Source organism: Podarcis liolepis, assembly GCF_965112155.1.
Source record: "Podarcis liolepis genome assembly, chromosome: 6".
NCBI lineage: Eukaryota > Metazoa > Chordata > Lepidosauria > Squamata > Lacertidae > Podarcis > Podarcis liolepis.
The window spans coordinates 60,134,237-60,155,192 of record NC_139559.1 but is presented as its reverse complement, the minus strand read 5'-3'; the positions used below and the strand labels follow the sequence as shown (position 1 = coordinate 60,155,192).

Sequence of the window (20,956 nt, the reverse complement as noted above, 5' to 3'; positions counted from 1 at the left end):
ATTGTGTACAAAAATTGCACATATTAGAAGAAAATGTGCTTAAAACGCATGTATTAGTGAAAATAACATTTTTTAAACAAAAACTTTCTTTTAAAAAAATTGCAAACTGATGCAGGAATGTGGAGAACTAGACTTAAAACTAGGAAAAATGAAAGAAATGTAAATTGGCATTTTTGTCTATCCCTACTCAGGTTATGTCATATGCATTTAGTGTAAAGGTAAGAACTTTGTTAAAGATGCTAAAAGATTTGTAGGAAGACATAGCCATTAACTGTGGGCTTGGAATGTGCTCAGAGCATAAAGTTCATGCAAATGCACTTATGTCTGGTCTTGGACAACAGCACTCAGCTTGAACTCTACACTTGTAGAGGGCCCCTTGTTGTTGTTGTTGTTGTTTCTTCTTCTTCTTCTTCTTCTTCTTCTTCTTCTTCTTCTTCTTCTTCTTCTTCTTCTTCTTCTTCTTCATTTTTACCCTACCCATCTGGCGGGGTTTTCCCAGCCACTCTGGGCGGCTCCCAACAGATTAAAAACAGAATAAAGCATCAAACATTAAAAAGTTCCCTAAACAGGGCTGCCTTCAGATGTTTTCTAAAAGTCAGATAGTTGTTTATTTCCTTGACATCTGATGGGAGGGCGTTTCCACCGGGCAGGCGCCACCACCGAGTAGGCCCTCTGCCTGGTTCCCTGCAACCTCACATCTTTCAGTGAAGGAACCGGCAGAAGGCCCTCAGAGCTGGACCTCAGTGCCTGGGCAGAACGATGGGGGTGGAGACGTTCCTTCACCCACTGCCCAGTGTTTAGAAGGGTGGTTCCTTCAGGTCCCAAGAACATCTGACTAGGCAGCTCCTCAATCTGGACAGCAATGTTAGGTAGTTAGTCAGATACCATTCACTCAAGGGTGACTCAGGGAGCATAAAAAAAGGTGCCCAGTACAATGAGCCACCTTGAGCTTGGCTAGGTGGCCTCCTATCATCTCCCAATCACAAGGTCAAATAAACCTTACTGCCGATCCTACAACAAAATGTCTGACCTCTCAGTAGACCAACTGGACACCATCATCCCTAAACAGATACAGGAAAGAAATACAGATAAGACAAAGAAGCCACACCAGAAGCCATCTCTTGACCTCATGGCCAATGCACCACCTGGTCCTGTCAATCCAGCATCTCCCATCACATCAAGACATCCAGTCCACCATCTTCTCCAGGTCCTGCCCAATGGGCATGAATCAAAGATGATGAATAAATAGGATGCAGGGGATGGGGGATAGTGGACACAAGGTGACATAGGGTGCACAGCAATTTGCCCCCATACCATTCCCCCTTTCTCCACCCAGCAGACAGAAGCCCATCTGTTCAATTGAAGCTGGGTTTCAGACCTGCCAAAGAAGAAGAAAATAATTAAACACCAAACTTAGCAACAGCTAACCTCAAAGAAGTGAGACATTATCAATGCCCACCGGGGCTGCAGCTGTTGCTGTTCCAGTGTAGAATGAATCTATGCCATTCCCAGAAGGATCGTGCTCAGAGTCCAAGGCACTGTGAACAATAACCCCAAATTGGAATTCTGTAAAAGGAGCACCATTAGCATAACAAAATAAACGTCTCAGATTTTTAGAGCACATTGCACAGTCAGTTTTAGACCTCCTGGTGCCCCTATCAAAGAACACTACATTCTCAATGGCGAGGGCCTAACCTGATGTATTATTTGTTGGATGTGCCAGGGACTCAGTAGTGTTCAGGGCTCTGGAAAATGCCACCCAGGCAACTGCTGCAAATAAAGAAACCTCAAAAGGTGAGAAATGCCACCAAAAGGACCTGAAAATGGAAAAGAGTAATAGTGCCAAAGGAGGCTTATGCTTGACTGAGCTAAAGTACTGCATGCTGCTTGTTATATTTTTGTTGATCCCAAATAAAGGAAGCTAGAATATCCTTGTAAATTCTTTAGCAATGATGAACGTGTTTTGCATTACTTGTTTTTTGCTTCTTTTAAACATATAAACTTTTAATGTGTCCGATCGGAAGAAATCCTGTTGAGTTTAGTGTTGAAATGTCACTAATTTAGCAAGAGGAAGGAAATGGTCATCACAGTGAGGTGTGTTTACACTTCTGAATACCTTGGATAGGTGTCAGAATTAAATATGGTCTGTGAAGTGGAGGGAAATGAGTTCACAGCTTCTCCATCATTTCAGTTCACGTACATAAACTTGTTTAATTCATGCAGTCAGTGAAAGGGTAATCCAAGTAAACATTTCCATGAGCTGGGATGGCTACACAAGAGCACTTGGTGAATGGCTGCATGTGTCTGTTCACAGTAGCACAGTTCTGCAGTAATAGAAAGCTGTGTGTTGCCCCTCTGTCCAGTAGCCTGGAGGAGTCTAAGGTTCCTGAGGTTCCTTCCCCTGCTTAAGTAATTGGGCTCTTCTGCAACTCTCCCCACACCTCATCCCTCCACTGGCAGCGATACTCAGATTTTAGACTGTAAATGAGCACAAATGACAGTCCCCACCAATCATTGCTGGACTGGCAGCTTATATAAGAGCTGGAGGTTCCACCCTCTGCTCTCAACCAGGTCCTGATTCTGGCAGGTTCTTCTTAGTTTCTTCCCTTCCCAGCTAACCTCACATACAGCTAGCTAGAGGGTAGCTCTTGAGCTTGTGTCTGGCTCACCAGCTCCTCTCTTGTGGCCTTTGGGGGAAGATGAGGGTGGGGCAGTCTGAGAGCCAGCCAGGATCCCTGGCATCTAGTGTGATGACCTACAGACCTGGGGCAGGGATGTCTGGAAAAGACTCCTTTCATGGTGGGGAGACACCATTTTGTGGTTCACCTCAGGTGCCAAAATGTGCTGGGCTGGCTCTAGCACAGACTGTAGAAGATCTCTTTGTTTTTGTATGAAAAAGCCCTTCAGTTCTCCACAGGGATTATATTTAGTTTATAAACCTTAAATCTGTCTGATATTACAAGACTGATTCATCTTTCTGGGTCTATAATGAACCCCACTTGGAAGAGATGGAGACACTATATGAATATAGGGCCACTACATTAGAGTGAAGAAAATGAATGTTTATGCATTCTGAAAGTCTTGCTTTTGCTTGCTTTTGGATAAACTAAATTGCTTGCTTTTGGATAAACTAACAGCCGTAAACCCCCCCCCCCCCCTGAGCTAGTGACATAGCTTCAAGGGATAGACTTACTGCAGGACAACCATGCTGGGTTGTTTTGTTGCTTTCAGTTTTGGAATACAGTGATTGCAGTAATGCACGACTCTAGTCCTGATTCATATGATTAGTCAGATCATAGATGCTGCATTGAAATGAAATGTTTGTGATATACCGGTACTTAACCACTTGGAAAGCAATTTTGCCCAGCTTGTTATCTATGAAGATGTATTTTCATTTTTTACATAAATGTATTATTAATTAACAAACTCTATATAAAAATGAACCTAAGTGAACAGGGAGGTAGAAGTCCTGAGCGTTCTATTTTCAAGTGGCAACCACACTACTGCTAAATGTGTGAATTGGGCCTTTGTTTTGTATTCATTGAATGGGCAGCAGATTAGGTGGCCTTGAAACAAAGTGAGCAGGTTTTTACATCACACCTACTCTGCTCAGAAATGACTGAGGCATAAAGCTCTTTAGCCTTATGGTACCTGGCTCATGCCTCATGTGGATGGTTGACTGCAATGTCAGATAGCATCAAACCCTGGCTGGACAACATGCAGTGTGTATGCAGATTGCATGTAGAACCCCTACATCAATGCCTGTTGTTGGAGAGAGTCTTTTATCTGCTTTCTAAGTGCTGCATTAATAGAAACCCTCTGGCTTATATTATGATGGCATCTAATTGCCTTGAACCTTCTCTTGGAATAAAACCAGCTTCTAGCTAGGTAAGCAAGCACACGTTGAAACACCTGGGCATCAGCTATGGACATCAGGGTGTGCTACAATGGATCCATCTGCATCTCTTGGCATGCACCAGGGCTACCCCCCCCCCCCGTGTGACAGGTTGGAAAGCAGGATCCAAGAAGAGACAGGTTGATGATGCTTGTCTAAAAGGCACACAGAAAAACACAGTTTTTTGGCGCACATGCTAATGGGTTAGGCAGGGCTGTGTGTATTTTCACAAATGTTAATGGTCAATAAATAACTAATGGCTAATTACCCGAATAATTTTGAGCAAAAGGGGTACAATGAAGTGTCCATTTTATAGTAGTGTGGCAAGTCTTCAAAAGACTCAATGAGCCAATACACTGCGATGGCCTTGGAGAGGGAAGTCCTGGGTTCAAATCCCTACTCAGCCATGAAGCTTCTTAGGCTACCATGGTTTTATGAGGATAAAAACTGCAAACAAACCCACACAAACCACCAAAGGTTAAGTACTGGATACAAATGTGGTAGAGAAACTAATGTTATTTCTCTCAAATAAAGTCAATCTGAAATGACTTACAACACTTGTACAGTGGTACCTCTGGTTACGTACTTAATTTGTTCCGGAGGTCCGTTCTTAACCTGAAATTGTTCTTAACCTGAAGCACCACTTTAGCTAAATTGTTCTTAACCTGAAGCACCCACTGCTGCCGTGCCGCCGGAGCATGATTTCTGTTCTCATCCTGAAGCAAAGTTCTTAACACGAGGTACTATTTCTGGGTTAGCAGAGTCTGTAACCTGAAGCGTATGTAACCCGAGGTACCACTGTAGATGTTTTAAGGATATGCAACAGGGTCAGTCACAAGTAACTAAATGCCATGCTAAAGGGTGGCTTGCTTTAGAAGGGTCAAAAAGTAGCTCAACACCCTTTTCCACCAGTGAAAGGCCATAGCTCAGGGGTAGAGCATTGGCTTTGTACACAGAAGGTTCTGGGTTCAATCTCTGGTATATTCACTTAGGACTGGGAATGTCCCCTGTCTGAAGTCCAGGAGAGCTCCTGCCAGCCAGAACTAGATCGACCAATGGTCCATTTCTGTGTAAAGCAGCTTCTACACTGTATTCCTCACACTGACTCATGCCACAGCCTTCAGACTTCTGTCTAGGCCCATAAGTTTGACCACAAACTTGACATGAGCCAACAGTGTGACGCGGCAGCTAAAAAAGCCAATGCAATTCTGGGCTGCATCAATAGGAGTATAGCATCTAGATCAAGGGAAGTAATAGTGCCACTGTATTCTGCTCTGGTCAGACCACACCTGGAGTACTGTGTCCAGTTCTGGGCACCACAATTCAAGAAGGACACTGACAAACTGGAACGTGTCCAGAAGAGGGCAACCAAAATGGTCAAAGGCCTGGAAACAATGCCTTATGAGGAACGGCTAAGGGAGCTGGGCATGTTTAGCCTGGAGAAGAGGAGGTTAAGGGGTGATATGATAGCCATGTTCAAATATATAAAAGGATGTCACATAGAGGAGGGAGAAAGGTTGTTTTCTGCTGCTCCAGAGAAGCGGACACGGAGCAATGGATCCAAACTACAAGAAAGAAGATTCCACATAAACATTAGGAAGAACTTCCTGACAGTAAGAGCTGTTCGACAGGGGAATTTGCTGCCAAGGAGTGTGGTGGAGTCTCCTTCTTTGGAGGTCTTTAAGCAGAGGCTTGACAACCATATGTCAGGAGTGCTCTGATGGTGTTTCCTGCTTGGCAGGGGGTTGGACTCGATGGCCCTTGTGGTCTCTTCCAACTCTATGATTCTATGATTCTATGATATTGTGGTAGCTAATGATGGACCTGCAGCTCCATCCCATTGGCTTCAGGCCTTGCTGTTGGTGAGTGATACCTCAGACGGTACCACCTGCTGCTGCTTTTTCTGTCTTTTACCATTCTAGGTTCCAAGTGTATGTAGGGGCATTAAACCTTGGTCAGCCCCAGCTGTTCAGTAGCTCTTAAAAGTTAGCCATCTTCACAGCTGTTCAATATGTATATCTCTATAGCATGTGCAGCTTATGTGTGTGTGTATGTATTTGTTTCACCCACCCATTCCATGATGTTTTTCAGACCGCATCAGCTTGGAGCACTCTGCATCCTGGAATGAATTTCACTCAAGACGACGTGGACATGAACCGCCTCTGGTATTTCCATACGAACGTACTGAGTCCAGAAAGTCACGACAGCTTCCGATTTTTTGTGACAGATGGGAAGAACAGATCTCCACCAGAAAGCTTCTATATTTTCATTAAAAGTGTGGCTAAAGGTAGGAAACTAGGGTTGGAGAGTTTGGGGTTTTTACTTTCAGTGTATTATTCTTTTGGGGACCAAGCTGTGTTGCATAACTACAGAGGGGAGCGGTAGAAGGCCCCGTGTCTCCTTATGTGACACTGATGTGCTTTTAAATGCATGGGTGAAGTTTGTACGCCAGCAATCTCTAAAGGATGCCATCTCTTTCCAGGATTCTGATGAACCAGCTAATTAGAATCCAATCCATTATGCGCATAACTAATGGCACAAGTTTACAGATCTGTCAACTATTATGACTGCATTCCCCGGTGTCTGTTCGTGACTAGTGACCAAAAGGAAGAGTTCAGTTCTGAAACCTCTGAATGTGCAGAGAGCCAGGATTATATCCCAGTTGAATTTCAAAGCTATCAGGAGTCTAGGCAGTTCAAGGCTCAATGTTCTGAGGAGGTGTCCTTAGGAGATCTTGGAATCTTTTGCAGACGGGAGGAGGGATATGTTACAAGCCAAGCTGACTCCTCTCACTATTCTGTCTTGAGGTGGGAGGGTGAAAGCCCACAGAATCGCATGAGGCCTGTTCCAACTATTGTTGCCGAGGCTTTTGGAAGTGAATAGAAATCACGTGGAGACTCACAGGAGTCCTCTGAGTGTTAAATATTTCCAAATTTGTGCCAGGTGGCTTTAATTTATTGAACATAGGTTTTTGTGAAGTACTGCTCCTGTCAGGAAGAAGATTGGCATAAGAGAAATGGAAGCAGCAAAATCTCAGGGGGTCTTCTTTGGCGAAAAACCTCTATTGAGTCCTCCTGTGACTTGTGCTCATAACTGCTGAGGAAAACAGGGATGCCATCTGTAAACTGTGATTCATAAACACTCTGTCAATCTGCCACGTTACCCTGACATCATAAAATAACAAGGAGCGGTATTGTAATAAAGAGGGGAGGTTTGCAATCAACCAATTAAATACATCTAATTTATTTTGGTTACAGCTGAGGCTTTATTTATTAGTAAACAGCTGCATTTATTATAGAGATTTTTATTTTTATTTAATCCGGACAAGTCAGTGCCAACTGGCACTTTTGATAATCTATTAATCCTAAATAATCTTCTGGGCTTTTCATGTATTTTTTAGGGGGTAGGCGGAAATAAAAATAATTCACAATTTACACTACAGTATTTTAGCATTTCTTTTCAAGCGTTTCCATCTAAGCTGCTAGAATCAGTCAATGAGTTGTTGACATTTTATTAATTCATATTTATAAGGAAAGTGGGGTTTGAATCTATAAATGCTGTTCCTCCTTCCATCCCATGCCAGTAGGAGCCTTAATCGAGCTCCACTTTTGTTTTTGTTGATGAGAGATCTATATGTGGGCCTAACAGAGCAATCCTGTAGTCACATTATGCCTGGCCAGCAGATCCAGTCCTGCTGCACTAGTGGAATGGCCGCTATATCCAATTCAAGGAACAAAGAAAATGTACAACCCAAAGAAAACACAAAAATGCCATAAAAACGACAAGACATCCAAGCTTCCCTGGAAGCACTGTGAAAGCCTACCATCCAGGGATTGTGTCACAAACATTAAGCTGCAACACTGCAAGAGATGGTGTCTGTGTTTTCTTTCAATGATGTGAATCTCTGATGACTTCTCACTCCTATGAAAGCTTCCCCAAGGGGCATTTTGAACAGTACTTTAAAGCTATACAGTCATACCTCGGGTTGAATACACTTCGAGTTGAGCGTGTTCGAGTTGCGCTCTGCGGCAACCCGGAAGTAACGGAGCGCGTTACTTCTGGGTTTCACCGCTTGCGCATGCGCAGACGCTCAAAATGACGTCATGCGCATGCGCAGAAGCAGTGAAAAGCGACACGTACATGCGCGGACGTGCTGTCACTACTTATGTTTACCTCTAGATGCAAACAGGGCTCCGGAACGGATCCCGTTCGTATCTAGAGGTACCACTGTAGTTTATAAGCACTGCACAGCAGCCCAGGTGCTCTCTGGGCAAACTCACCCACAAAACGGTGCGTCACTCCCAAGAAGACCTCCTTTCCTAGAGTGAAGCTGGAAGCACCTGCCCCACAGCCACTGAAAGTGGGTGGGTGGGTGGGCGGGCAGGCAGGCGAGGAAGGAGGTATGGCAGCCTTGGGAGGGGCAGGAAGGAGCAGAATGGCAGGCAGTGGGATCACTGTAAAATTAAATCTGGATCTCACATGCCAATCAAGTTCGAAATATAAAGTTATAAATATGACAAGCCCAGCTCTACCTAGCACAGAGTCAAATAAAGGAAATGCAAACTGAAATCTAGGAATCTTCCTGCAAACAGAGGATTTAAGATTGCAAACATTTGCATTTCACTATTAATCTAATTTTTCTTGCCGTTAGGTCTTTTTTTTATGGTGCTGTGAGTCAAAGGTAACAGGAAGCAAGGAGTGCAATTCATTCTGAAGTTGTCCCACTGAATTCTCATTAAGCATTGTAAGCCAGAGCTAAGCGTACCCTATAGGTAGCACAGGGAGTCAAGACAACTGGAGTGATGCAGTTGCAGAGATGGCTGCTAGTCTGCTTCTTTCTCATTATCGTCAGCTCACTATGTAATGTAAAGCTTCAGACTCTAGAATGTGTATCTCTCTCCCCTTACCCCACAAGAGCCTTTCACATTGGCCCTAGCTAGAACCATAGGACAAGTCTGTTAGGAATCTGACCTGATACTGAGGTTACAGATGGAACATTCTATCATCAGGCTTACACTGTTTACCAAGACGGTGCAGAAGGTTTGATCTTTTCACCACCACAGTTTTGGGGAAACTGTTGGAGACTGCAACAAAAGGTTGTGGAAGAACAAAAGTGAAAAAGAAAAAAGTTTTTTTGTTTTGTTTTTGTTTTGCCTGGGCCAGAGCATTCTAAAGCCAGTTGCTTTATGCTGAAAAAAGCAATGCAAACTAATTAAATGGTGGAAAATGCAAAGATGACTGACTGACTTTAGGCTCATCAGCTCCAAATCAGCCTCAAAGCTATCAGTATAGTTTTTAAAAAATGAAAATTTCAGAACGTTTTTCTTCGTATACTTTCATAAGGTGATGTACAAATGAGTTTTTCCAATTTGTAAGCTGTTGGCCATCACCCATTTTTGCTACTGTGCTTTCTCACCCAGCCTTTTGTGTTCTCATTTTTTAAAAAAACAACAACACTTTCATTAAAAAAATAAATACTCTTGTTTGCCATCCTAGGTACACTTATTCGTAGTTGGAAATGGTGTTTCAATGCAAACAATTTCAACTCCTGATCCTAGTGGGCCAGCGATCCAAACGTGGACTGCTTAGACTTGTTTGGCTGCCCTTTGGCATATAACATAAGCACAGAGGGAGATCATATGTAAGAAACGGGGGCTGGGCTCTGCACTCATGCACAACTGCCTCCTCTCCCCTCCTCTCTGGTAGTAATTCTCCCTTCTCTTAAGTTATCTTGGCATAGTGTTGCTTATGCAGCAGTGCTAATCGAGCCTAGATTACCTATTAGGGCCAAACTAGGCAAGACAGTATTCATGAAATCCATAAAGAACTGTCCAGACTGAGATGCTGGTGGGCATGAAAGAGTGTTTTAACCCCTTCCCCCTTCAATCTGGCTCTCCGCAAGCACAAATAAGCAGGTGCATGGGGTCTGATCCTGATTGGGAACACAGCAAGGGGCAAAGGGTTAAAGGCTTCCAATTCCCTATACAGCTTGGGGTCAGGATACCGAAAAGATTGTCTCAACCATTATATAGCCAACCAATCACTGAAGGAAGAGGGTCTTCTGCAGATACCATCTCATTTGGATCCGTTCCATAGGATGTAGGAGTTGGACTTTTACTGTTGTTGCACCTACCCTCTGAAACTCCTTCCTTCATTAAATTTATATTCTGCCTTTCCTTCCAAAAGAATCTATTGTCTTTTGGTCACCTATTGAAGAACTTCCTTTTTCAGCAAGCCTATAACCTGGGTGTTCTTATCTCTGTCTATATCTATATTAGATTTTAAATTGCTTTATATTGATGGGGTTTTTTTTTGTTAATTGCTTTGGAGTGTTTCATGCGATGCAATTTATAAATCACATAAATACATACATACATTAAATCTGGATTTGGCCCTCCACATCTGCTATTTACTTTAAAGTCTAGTTTGGATCTTCGCCAGGATTTCAAACCACTTTAAAACTAATTTCTTTCAGATCCAAACTTGACAGGGGCATATTTCATGTGTCCTTGTCTTTCACCTACAAAGTGGGAGGCTGGACAAGTCTTTCTTTTAGAATAAAAAGAGCATGTGAGAAAGGGATGCTGAAGTTTCCCCTTCCAGTCCCCTCCCAACCTCCTGAGCCTTTCTTCTTCAGGCCACTGCCTTGAGCACTTGTCTCTTTACCTGGCTCTGATACTGAGAATGGAGACAAGTGGCTGCTGCAACCACCTGAGAGGACTGAAGGCGTGAGAGAAGGAGGTTCAATGCTACTTGGGTGATCTCAAGACATTTTGCTGCCTGAGGCAAAAGGACAAGATGGCATCTTCCCCCCATGCCACATACAGAATCTGAAAGTACTGGCAGTTGAATTTTAGTTTTAACATTGGCAACAGAGCAACATTTCCCACTGTACCCACTGCAGCAAGCTAGTTTAAGAGGTGCAGAGCAAGTAAGCTTAAAGAACTTGGGGGATATGGCAAGGGGGCTGCTGCTGCCCCTTGGCTTCCCTCTCCCGAGGCAGCTCCCTCACTCTGCCTAATGGTAGGGACGGCCCTGAGTGCCATTCTCCATGTTCTCCCTTTATTGTAAAAGTAGGACACCCACCCACACCAATCTCCAAGTTATGTGCGAATGCAGTAGACATGTAAAACAAAAATCCTGCCTACCACTGTCCAGTCAAGTTCCCCCCACCCCTTGATAAGATGAGAGCCCTTCTGAGGATTCGTTAGGCCCAATTGCCAGCTCTGGTGCATCAATAATGTTAAACCCTGGTTGAGAGGAGGCAGAAATTGGTGCCAGAGAAAAGGGTGGTGGAGGAGAAGGAAGTACATGCGTCTATGGTCCCCATTGAATCTCTTAACCAGTGTTATGTCTGCCAATTTTTCATGCACTTTGGGGACTTTAAGGACTGCAACAAATCCAGTAGCAGGAGAATCACCCTTGGCAAGGTTACAGCATCACATAACCCCATCAGCTTAAAGTGTCACGCTGTGCTTAGCACATTAGGGCATTTTGTCCATCAGCCCATGTGGGCCTATTAACTTAATTGTTCTTTGTTGAAAGTGACCCATTTGTGTGCGAAGAGACAGTTTGTAATAATAATTCTTCATGAAGGGGAGAATATGTGGCCAAATTGTGCCTGTACCTGCATGTTAACCTCCCCCACCCCCCACCTTTGTGTACTCGTGTACATTGCTAAGCGTGCCCCCATGGGTGCTTATATACATTCTTCCCTAAACACAGAATCCCTAAGGAGGAAGGTACGTTCTGAAATCCCTTCCTTTACTCGTGCAAGTCTCATGCCGCACAAATGAAGATAAAGGTTTTCTTCAACAGCTTTTAGTTCTTATTTGGCACAGAGATCTTTACAGGCACCAAAGGAATCTTTTCCCAGCCTGGTTTGGCCAAAGTCTCTTTTGTTAATCCCCGCAAAAAGCTTCGTCGCTGTGTTGCTCTTAACCACTTCTCTTAATGTCTGTTTCTCTGTGAGCTGATTTCACTGCCTCCCCCCCCCCTCCAACCCAGTTCCCCCTATGGAATATTGAAGGACTGAGCCACCCCCTCCCTCCGCAAACACCCACCTACATCCTTTAATTTCTCTCTCTCTCTCTCCCCCCATGCCTGATGCTTTTCTCTTTCTCTCCCTGCTCCCTCTCCCCCTCCCTTTTATTTTAGGTGACATTGTTCTATTCACCAAACCTGTAACTTTAACAGAGGGTGACAGGGTGACCTTGACGACAGATGTTCTTATGGCAACAGATGGCACTGGCAAACCCGGGAAGCTGCTGTATGCCATTTCTGTGCCACCTGTGCATGGTCAGATTGAGTACATCAATTATCCCGGCGTGCCCATTTCCCTCTACAGCCAGTTGGATGTCGTGGCCCAGAAGGTTTGCTACGTTCACGACAATAGCCATGAGGCTAGCAAGGACTCATTCAGGTGAGAAGGCCTCCCCGATTATCTTCTCTTCTCCCTGCGCTCCCCCCTCGCAAAACCTGGTTTTAAAACATGGGGAAACATATTTCAGGGGGCTAAATGTTAACATAACTTCTGCACGGCTCTCGGTGACCATATTAGAATGCTGAAATGCCTGGCATGAAAATGCAGAAAGTGTGATATGTCATCTCCTAAGTTCAGCAGCACATACCAGCCATTTATTCACTGTAATGTTTTAAGGCCCCCAGTCAAGAGTAGTGGAAGATGCACACGCATGGCATTGCAAGATTTTCGTACTGACTTTTTAATGAATTAGCATATGAATTCAGATCCATACGTTGCAGTGCCCCTCCCAGCCACGCAGCTGCCACAGGTATCTGGGGGGCAGCAAAGAGAAACTGCTAATTCTGTTACTGTTGTGCTCCATCTGAAACTGTAGTTGCTATCTGGGGTAGGGTTTTTCTTTTTTTCCAGTCGGCGGGGGGGGGGGGATCCACAATATTGTCTGAAATCATTGGTAGAAGTTAATCCAGATGGTGGTGTCGTTACTAAAGAAAAGCATATGTTGGCTATTATGGTACTTAAATGTAATGGTTTTATATACCTCGAGTGGGCAGAAGATTGGGGGGGGGGGGAAATACAGCAGAATTTCTTTCTCTCTCTCTCTCTCTCTCTCTCTCTCTCTCTCGTTCTCTCTCTCTTTTTATACCAAGTACAGCAGAAAATAGATTTCATCTTCCCTTTCTGCTGAATTTCCCAACAGATGTGGCAAGTTTAATGGATTAGAAGCTCATTAAGACCATCCTCCTGTAGGAAAGAAGCACCCATATTGCTTAAATCAGGAACAGGATAAGGACTTAATTTATAGCTCACTTGGGTATCGTCCTCTTCTAGGTACTTTGCTCTTTTTCACATATATAGGCGCTAAGCATAAATTATATGCAAACATGAATATTAGGGTCCCGACACCATTTTTTTCGTTAGAAAAGCAGTTTTGGAAGATGATGACAGAGAGCAAGGAAGCAGGGGCCGGGTGAAGAGTTAGGGTGCTTAACTCTTTCCCTGCCTTGCTGAGAGCTTGCAGCTGAAACCCTGTGGATGTGGAAAGCTGCCTGGGACGATTTAGGAAACAAGAGGCAGGGAAGGTGTTTTACTCTCTCCCCACAGCTTCCTCCCCCTCCTTTTCAATCACTGTCTCCTGTTTCTGCTTTTCTAAAAATAAAAATGGTGCTGGTCCCCTTAACTTGTTTCTTCTTCCCAGTTTAAAATTGAAAATTATTTATACTCCCTTTGCTACTAAATGGGCACTCTAACTAATTTTATTCTTGCAGTGATTAAGTGTGTATAATTTCCTAAGAAATGAGTTAAATTAAGAAGGGGAAGAAGCAATCCGTAAATCATGTAAACGGTCTTTTTCTAAGTGAGGTTAAGACCATCATTAAATAAATCACAGGCCCTAAAGCATGGCCATTTTTTTCTTTTTCGTTTTTGGTATGTAGAAAATATTTTCTTCTTTTCTCCCTTCCTCATTAAACCTTCTCTCTCTGTGCAATGTGTGTGTGGGGTGGGTCAGCTTCATTAGTGTGCTGGCTAATCCTGGTTTGTGGCTTAAAAGGGTGCAGGTACTCTTCCTAAACTCTTAGGGAAGTTCTCCTCTGATCTCTCTCTCTCTCTCTCTCTCTCTCTCTCTCTCTCTCTCTCTCTCTCTCTCTCTTAGCTCTTCACCCAATTTCTTTCCTGCTTACCAACTTATCTTTCCACTCTTTTCCTGTCCCTAAACTAGCCACTATCATCGTTGCAAGGTTGCCTTGTGGGGCAGGTGTGAGCATTGTGCAATCATAATGATTTTGTGCTCATGATGGTATCAGGGTGATTATATGCAATCCTGTTTTCAGGGCTCCCCACCCCCATCTGCAAAAGCTTTGATTGTTTTCCAGTCAGTCCATGTCCTGTAACTTCCTATTGAGATCCTGTAACTTTTTAGACCACAAATGTTCTGCGCTGGGTTGTCCCTCTTTGGTACGTGAGTGCTTCAGGTGGCAGTAATGTGGTATACTGTACTTGAAGAACCATCACAGAACAGCCAATAAAGCAGAATTGTTTGTAGACTGTCCACCCGAGCGGCTAGTTACGTTGCTGCACTAATGCACAAATATTGTGTCACTGACATATTGCAGAATACACTAGCAACCCACTCACCACAACCAATCTGGAGGGGTCTATGGTTACTTATTGCCCTGTTCCATACAGGACCATGTCTCCCCACTCACTGAAATTAGACTTCAAAGAAAATTTAGATTGTAGTCGACATCTGAATTCATGCTGGCACTGAGTTAATCTCAACTCCTGCTTTAACTTTTGCTCTCTAACATGTGTTTGAGAAACATGTAGGCAAAGAGGCCCGGGTGAGTGACTGCTGAGGTGGAAAACAATTCAAGTCTATTTTCAGTGAGTGGGGAGAGATGGGAGGAGACCTTTATGGGCAACAGGTGTGCCTACAGGTGGTTTCTTGGCAACTTCGGCATTATAGGTGATCAGTAATGTGACTTGATTGAGACTGAGCTTGACCACCATCATGTCTAGATATGGCCCGCTGAGGTCAACGCTGGGTCCAATGGGGAAATGGTGGCTGATATTTTATTTTGTCTGAGATTCAATAGAATTTGTTTTTAATCTTCCGGGAGCTTCCAAAGCAATTGGGCAAGCAAACCCCTGTATTTTAGGATACAGTGCAATTTCATTTACTTGGATATAATACTGATGGCCTACACAGATATGAAGTGTGAGTTTCTGAATGGAGCTGCGACACTGAGGAAGAGGGTGTTGAACTAGGGTTCATTCATGGGAATTTTGCCTTTGCACAAATTTGGAACGTATTAGAATTGCCCGTCTCCAGAGACAGACAGATCCAAATGCTCCTCTGATGACTCTTGGGGATTTCCCTCTCATATCTACAATAAAACCTGTGAAAGCCTTGGTTGACCTTTGGAATGCAGAAATGGTGTGAGTGATGGACACTATCCCTCTTGTGCTTAGTAGACCCAATCTACTCTCCACATCACATCTGATTTTGGCTCTTGGTGTTTCAAAAGAGAGGTGTCCATACTCGCATCACCCCACTTGCACTGGGAATTTTACATCTTAATGTTAACTGGATGGGGGGGGGGGATGCAGTGGGAAAAGAAAAGGATTCTGAACACAATCTCAGCCACTCTTCTTATTGTATATTCCAAGACTCATTCCTTCTGCTGAAAACCATTCCTGAGGCTGAGCTCCACCTCTGACACAAAACAAGCCCTATCCTGATGGGCTCTTTTATTCAGATGCTCTTCTGCCTGTTCAAAAAGTGAGGGTTTCATTGACATTGGATGATGTGGAAGGACACCCATGGAATTCAGACAGTTGTGAGATTTGGATAATTGAGGTTCAGATAATGGGAGATTTCATTTTGTCTACACATCTGTTCAGCGTAAAACTTACGTTCTCTCCCATTTTAAGATTAAAAAATAAATAAATTCCCAATTGCTCTCTCTTGGTAGCTTGGAAGCAAGCTGCTGCCATAATGTTGTCAGCTCTCAACCATGTAACTGGATCCAATATCCTTTCCTGAAATGGAGGTTGAGCACATGAAAGAGATTACGTGCTAAGTATTTGTAGGAAAGGACACCATCTGTATGGTCCTTCCAGTGCTCTGCATTGGATGATTTAACCAGGTACACAGGGAGGTCACTGTGGGGGTGGGAGCGGATATAGAAACATCTTTCCAGTGCCTACAAAGGGTTAAAAGGAGAGGGATTAAAATATCCTTTTATTTTTAATTTTATATATATATAAAAAATGTGCACTCTAAATTAATTTCTGCTGGTAATCCTGATCGGGTTAAATAACTCCTCATTATTCTGCTACGCAGCTGAGGCTTCTCAAAATGTTTATCTTGTTTTGTAACTGGTACCTTCTGGCATATTCCAGTGCCAACTCTCGTAGCTCCTGCTATATTTCATTCTCACTATTTTTGGAATGGAGCTGCTGGTTCCAGGTGATTTAATAAATTGCTTTTTTTTTTTTTTTGGTGTGTTCCTTTTAACTTACCCATCTGCGCAACACATGCGTAACTTGCAATCTGTTGGCAGTTTGCAGAAAGACAAACTGTCAGAGCTGCGTGCATTTGACAACTTTGTTCCCAATTAGATTAGTGGTAATTTTAACAGATTTCAGGCCAGTCGGGAGAGTGGAGAGGGGGAGGGGAAAAAGAGAGAGAGAGGGAATGACATGTTATTAAAGCATCAATTTTGACAGACCTTGAGCACATAGAGCATCAGTGTAAATTATATTAAATGCTTTAATTAAAGCTATGAAAGATTTACCCTTTTAAGCAGTAAGTGATTGCACGGCAAATATAAAGGGAAAGTGGATAACAGTTTCCTAAATGGCTTATGCTGTTCGAGACGGTGCACCAGTCGCTTCCTCCACCGTAATCTATGAGTGTAATGTTGGAGGCATCGTTAATTATTCATAGCCACATCTATGTAGCAGATGTGATTAAAAACATGAAGAGTAGCAGTTGGAGACTGGAGCACTGCCTATTTCTTTCTTTTTTTTTAAAAAAAAAAAAGCAACAGAAAACGCTCCCTTTCAATACAAAGCTGCTTAAAAATTTCCAGAGAATATTTAGTGCTGCAGTTAGATATCTCTGGTTTCGTGTGCACGCACATGCGCGCCCCATAATAAAGAAACTCTTATTGCCGCAGTACAGTGAATTCTTACTGATGCTGTATGAGCTCCAGGGCTCACTTGAAGTTGCCCTAATCATTTCAGCATAGGTAGCAGATCTTACTTACATGTCTGTCCCTGTGATAAATGGATTGGCTCCTCTGTTGAAAGGAAGGTATCACTCCACACACCCAAGAGCATAGACCAGGGCATATCGGGTTTGCAGCACTGAACCTTGGACTCCTCAGTGGTGACACCCGGGGTGACCCACCTCTACCGCACACCCCCTTCCTCTACCCCTGTTTGGGCATTGGCTTTTAATCTATATCAGTATTCCATTCATAGCTGTCAACTTACAGATTTGAAAATAAGGGACCAGCAGCCTTGAAAATAAGGGATCAGCAGCCAAAATAAGGGACCTGCAGCCTCACCTGTTCCAGGAACCCCAGTCTTCCTGTCCTCCTGCAGTCTGGTCAAACTCATGCTGGTAGCTTCGAGAACACTGTCCAACCAACTTTGTAACCAGTGTTTCAACTGAATAGAATCTGAATCACATGCACCACAAGGCCTATGCAGCCTCAACTTAAGATTGCTCCCTGGCCTGGCTTTGCACTGCAAAGTTTGCAGCAGCACATGCAACAAAATGGCGTCCAGCATTCAAAAACCCTCTCAGCTTGCATTAACTAGCCACACACACACAGCCTCCCCCCCTTGCCACGAGATCGCCAGTCACCCACCATTTTAGTCAACCAGCTCCTTTCTTTTCTCCCATAAGTCAATCGAAGGAGCCTCCAAAACAAATTCAAAAGCCCCCCCCTCACATGGGATCTCCTTTCCTCCCCCCCCACCATCTGCACCCACTCCAGACAGACCTTTTTGCCGGCAAGGGTGAGTGGGCCATCGATGACGTATCCATCCGATTTTGATCCGAGCACTCAGCACAGGTATGTTCAACTTCTGAGCCCCTCTGAGCCAAAGGCAGACAGCCCAGCCAGCAGCCAAATGAAGCCTCAAGGAAAACCACTGTCACCTCTCCGCTGGGAAGCGCTGAGCAAAGGCGAGTCCCCAGGCAACACAGCTGATTTGATCAGCTCAAGGCATGCAAGCTCCACCCCCCAGTCATTCTTAGACTTCTTATTGGGTGAGCAACACAGCCAAGCAACACAGTTGGAGCCTCCCTCCTCCCTGGTCAGCAGGGAGGGAGGGAGAGGAACTGCTCCTTTGAAATTTAAGGGACATCATTTAAGGGACATCCATCAATAAGGGACAGCAGCGGGACATGGCGCTGGAATAAGGGACTGTCCCTTCAAATAAGGGACGCTTGACAGCTATGATTCCATTACCTTCTGTTTCGTTCAGTATAATAGTCACAAACATTTTGTGACTGTATAAGAGCTCAGCCTATTAGCAGGAGTGGGATAGGGACTCGACAGACAGACAACAGACAGACAGACAACAAATGACCGAAAGATTCTGGGATGTGGGATATGTGCATGATGTATACGGTGTACCATAATGATGTATGGGAGCAAAGAAGGACTAAGTAGAATTAGTTGGATATAATATGGGGGTACTGGGATGAGAGATTTATTTTGAAAGCATAATTTGGATTTCTACAGTTATAGACTAAGGGTGGGGTGCAGCTCTCAAATCAGTAGCCTGGGAACCAATGCACATAAAAGTGCATCAAAGCATCATGGCAATGTGCCAACTCCACTCAAGGATGTTCCTTGATTTTACAAAGATGGACATTTGTGTGCAACAACTTTTGGTTTAGAAAAAGTTCTATTTTTATTTGTTTGTTTAAATATACCGCTTATTTATTGAAGTTGCTAAGCTGTATTATTGTGAGAAGGTACAGTAGCCAGAAGTCTGAGCCTTCATGTATTTTTTAAAATAGTGAGCCCCTCATATCTCGAAGCAGGCCATGGTTATAGTCAGCCCTGCATCCTGGGTGGGGCGAATGGGTGCACTGCCATGCTTCACACACACCCTGGAATTTTCCCCCCCCGGGGGGGTGGGGGTTTGTCTTTTTAATTGGTGGCATGACAGACAGTGACAGCCTGCATTTTAAAAATGATAGCTTGTTTGAAGAAGAGGAACAATATAAGAGTAGGACCCAGTTATTATGAAGAGTAGAGCAGGATTGGGAGCCTATTTGGCTAAAGGGTGAAAGAAAGAGATAACTTAAAGTGAACTGAAAAATATGTACCCTAGATTACTAGGGATTTGTTTTCTTCTTCAGGTGAAAGAGGACTGTAGCTACAGGCAGTCAAGCTTTCAAGCCTCATATTCCTGGGAGTCTCAAAAAATTCAACTTCATTCACACCTGAAGAACAGCGAAGGCATTAATTTTCAAGCAGAAGGGTTCTAGAAATATGAATGGTTAGAGTATTCTCTATAAGCTGGTGCCACGTTCTGCTATGCTTTAGCATTTGACTCCTGTAATTTAATTCCTCGTGTTCATACTAAATTTTCTAGTAACTTGACCTTTACACAGCCTCTTATGTAAGTTAGCGGGACGCGGGTGGCGCTGTGGGTAAAACCTCAGTGCCTAGGACTTGCCGATCGTATGGTCGGCGGTTCGAATCCCCACGGCGGGGTGAGCTCCTGTCGTTCGGTCCCAGCTCTTGCCCACCTAGCAGTTCGAAAGCACCCCTAAGTGCAAGTAGATAAATAGGTACCGCTTTATAGCGGGAAGGTAAACGGCGTTTCCATGTGCTGCTCTGGTGCTGGCTCACCAGTGCAACTTCGTCACACTGGCCACGTGACCCCGAAGTGTCTTCGGATGGTGCCGGCTCCCGGCCTCTTAAGTGAGATGAGTGCACAACCCTAGAGTCAGTCACGACTGGCCCGTACGTGCAGGGGTACCTTTACCTTTACCTATGTAAGTTAGCACATTCTCTGCATGGAGGAAGAGGGAGGGGGGAGCAGGAGGAGGAGCAGGCAGTGCAGACACACTCCTGTAGTGCTGCTCAATAGTGGCCGGAAAGGCGTTGTGGCAAGCAAAGGAGGCCCGATCAGGCTCTTTTTCACTGTTGTGTTATGATTACGATTGCAATGAAAGCTATTACATAGAAGAAAATGAATGTGTAGATAACAGATCAGGTGTCCATTCAAATCTCTTAGGCTGCATTCCCAACCCCTACTTACTTGGGAGAAAGCCCCATTGAATTTGATAGGTATACCTTCTGAGTAGGCATGGTTAGGATTGTGCTATTTGTTAGCCTTTTTTTTTGCTAACAATAATAGAACCGGAGGAAACTCCAGGTTCTTCGCTAGCTCAGGTGAATATTTATTTGCACCACACAGCAGTCAGAAGCTGTAATTGTAGAATACTATACTACGCTATCAGCTCACTTAATTTTCTTACAGTAGCCCCTGGAAATGATGGTGTGTGTGTGTGTGTGTGTGTGTGTGTGTGTGTGTGTACTAAAGTAGCACTGATAGCAGACAACATTTCTCTTAATTAGTGCTAATGTGTGAGAAGTATCCAGAGAAGCAGCAGATAGTGACATACAGAGAAACCTGAAAGCAACTATAAGGAAATTAACCAGTGTGCCTGAAGATATAACATCTCCCAAGCTTTGTGTCTGAATAAATTCTTGGTTATTTGTTGAAAAGAACATAGTGAGAAAACTTAAATGGTGTTTCTGAACACTAGGCAAGTGAAATGTATACTGAGGGCAGCAGAACAAAATGAGAATATCTACTGACAAAATGCCAAGAACCTATATTAAATCGTCGTCCTGTGGGGCACAGTTCTGTTTGGGTGCTGTATATAAATAATGGATAACAAGTAGCATTTAGAGTTTGACAGTAATATCCTGTCTACTCAGGGGGAAAGCTCTATTGAGGTCAATGGGATTTACTCCCAAATAGACGGGTATAGGATTACAGCCTTAGAAGATTCAAATCATTCCTTGCTTATT

At 43.8% G+C, this 20,956-nt stretch overlaps 1 protein-coding gene across 4 annotated transcripts in view; it reads left to right on the top strand.

Moving 5' to 3' along the window:
- LOC310709985 (FRAS1-related extracellular matrix protein 1-like) overlaps positions 1-20,956 on the top strand; it is a 110,810-nt gene that overhangs the window by 59,956 nt on the left and 29,898 nt on the right. For all 4 annotated transcript variants that reach the window (XM_083510202.1, XM_083510203.1, XM_083510201.1 and 1 more), the window contains 2 exons: positions 5,987-6,182; positions 12,053-12,317. In XM_083510202.1, the coding sequence (XP_083366328.1) occupies positions 5,987-6,182; positions 12,053-12,317 (461 nt within the window). The remainder of the gene's footprint in view (positions 1-5,986; positions 6,183-12,052; positions 12,318-20,956) is intronic.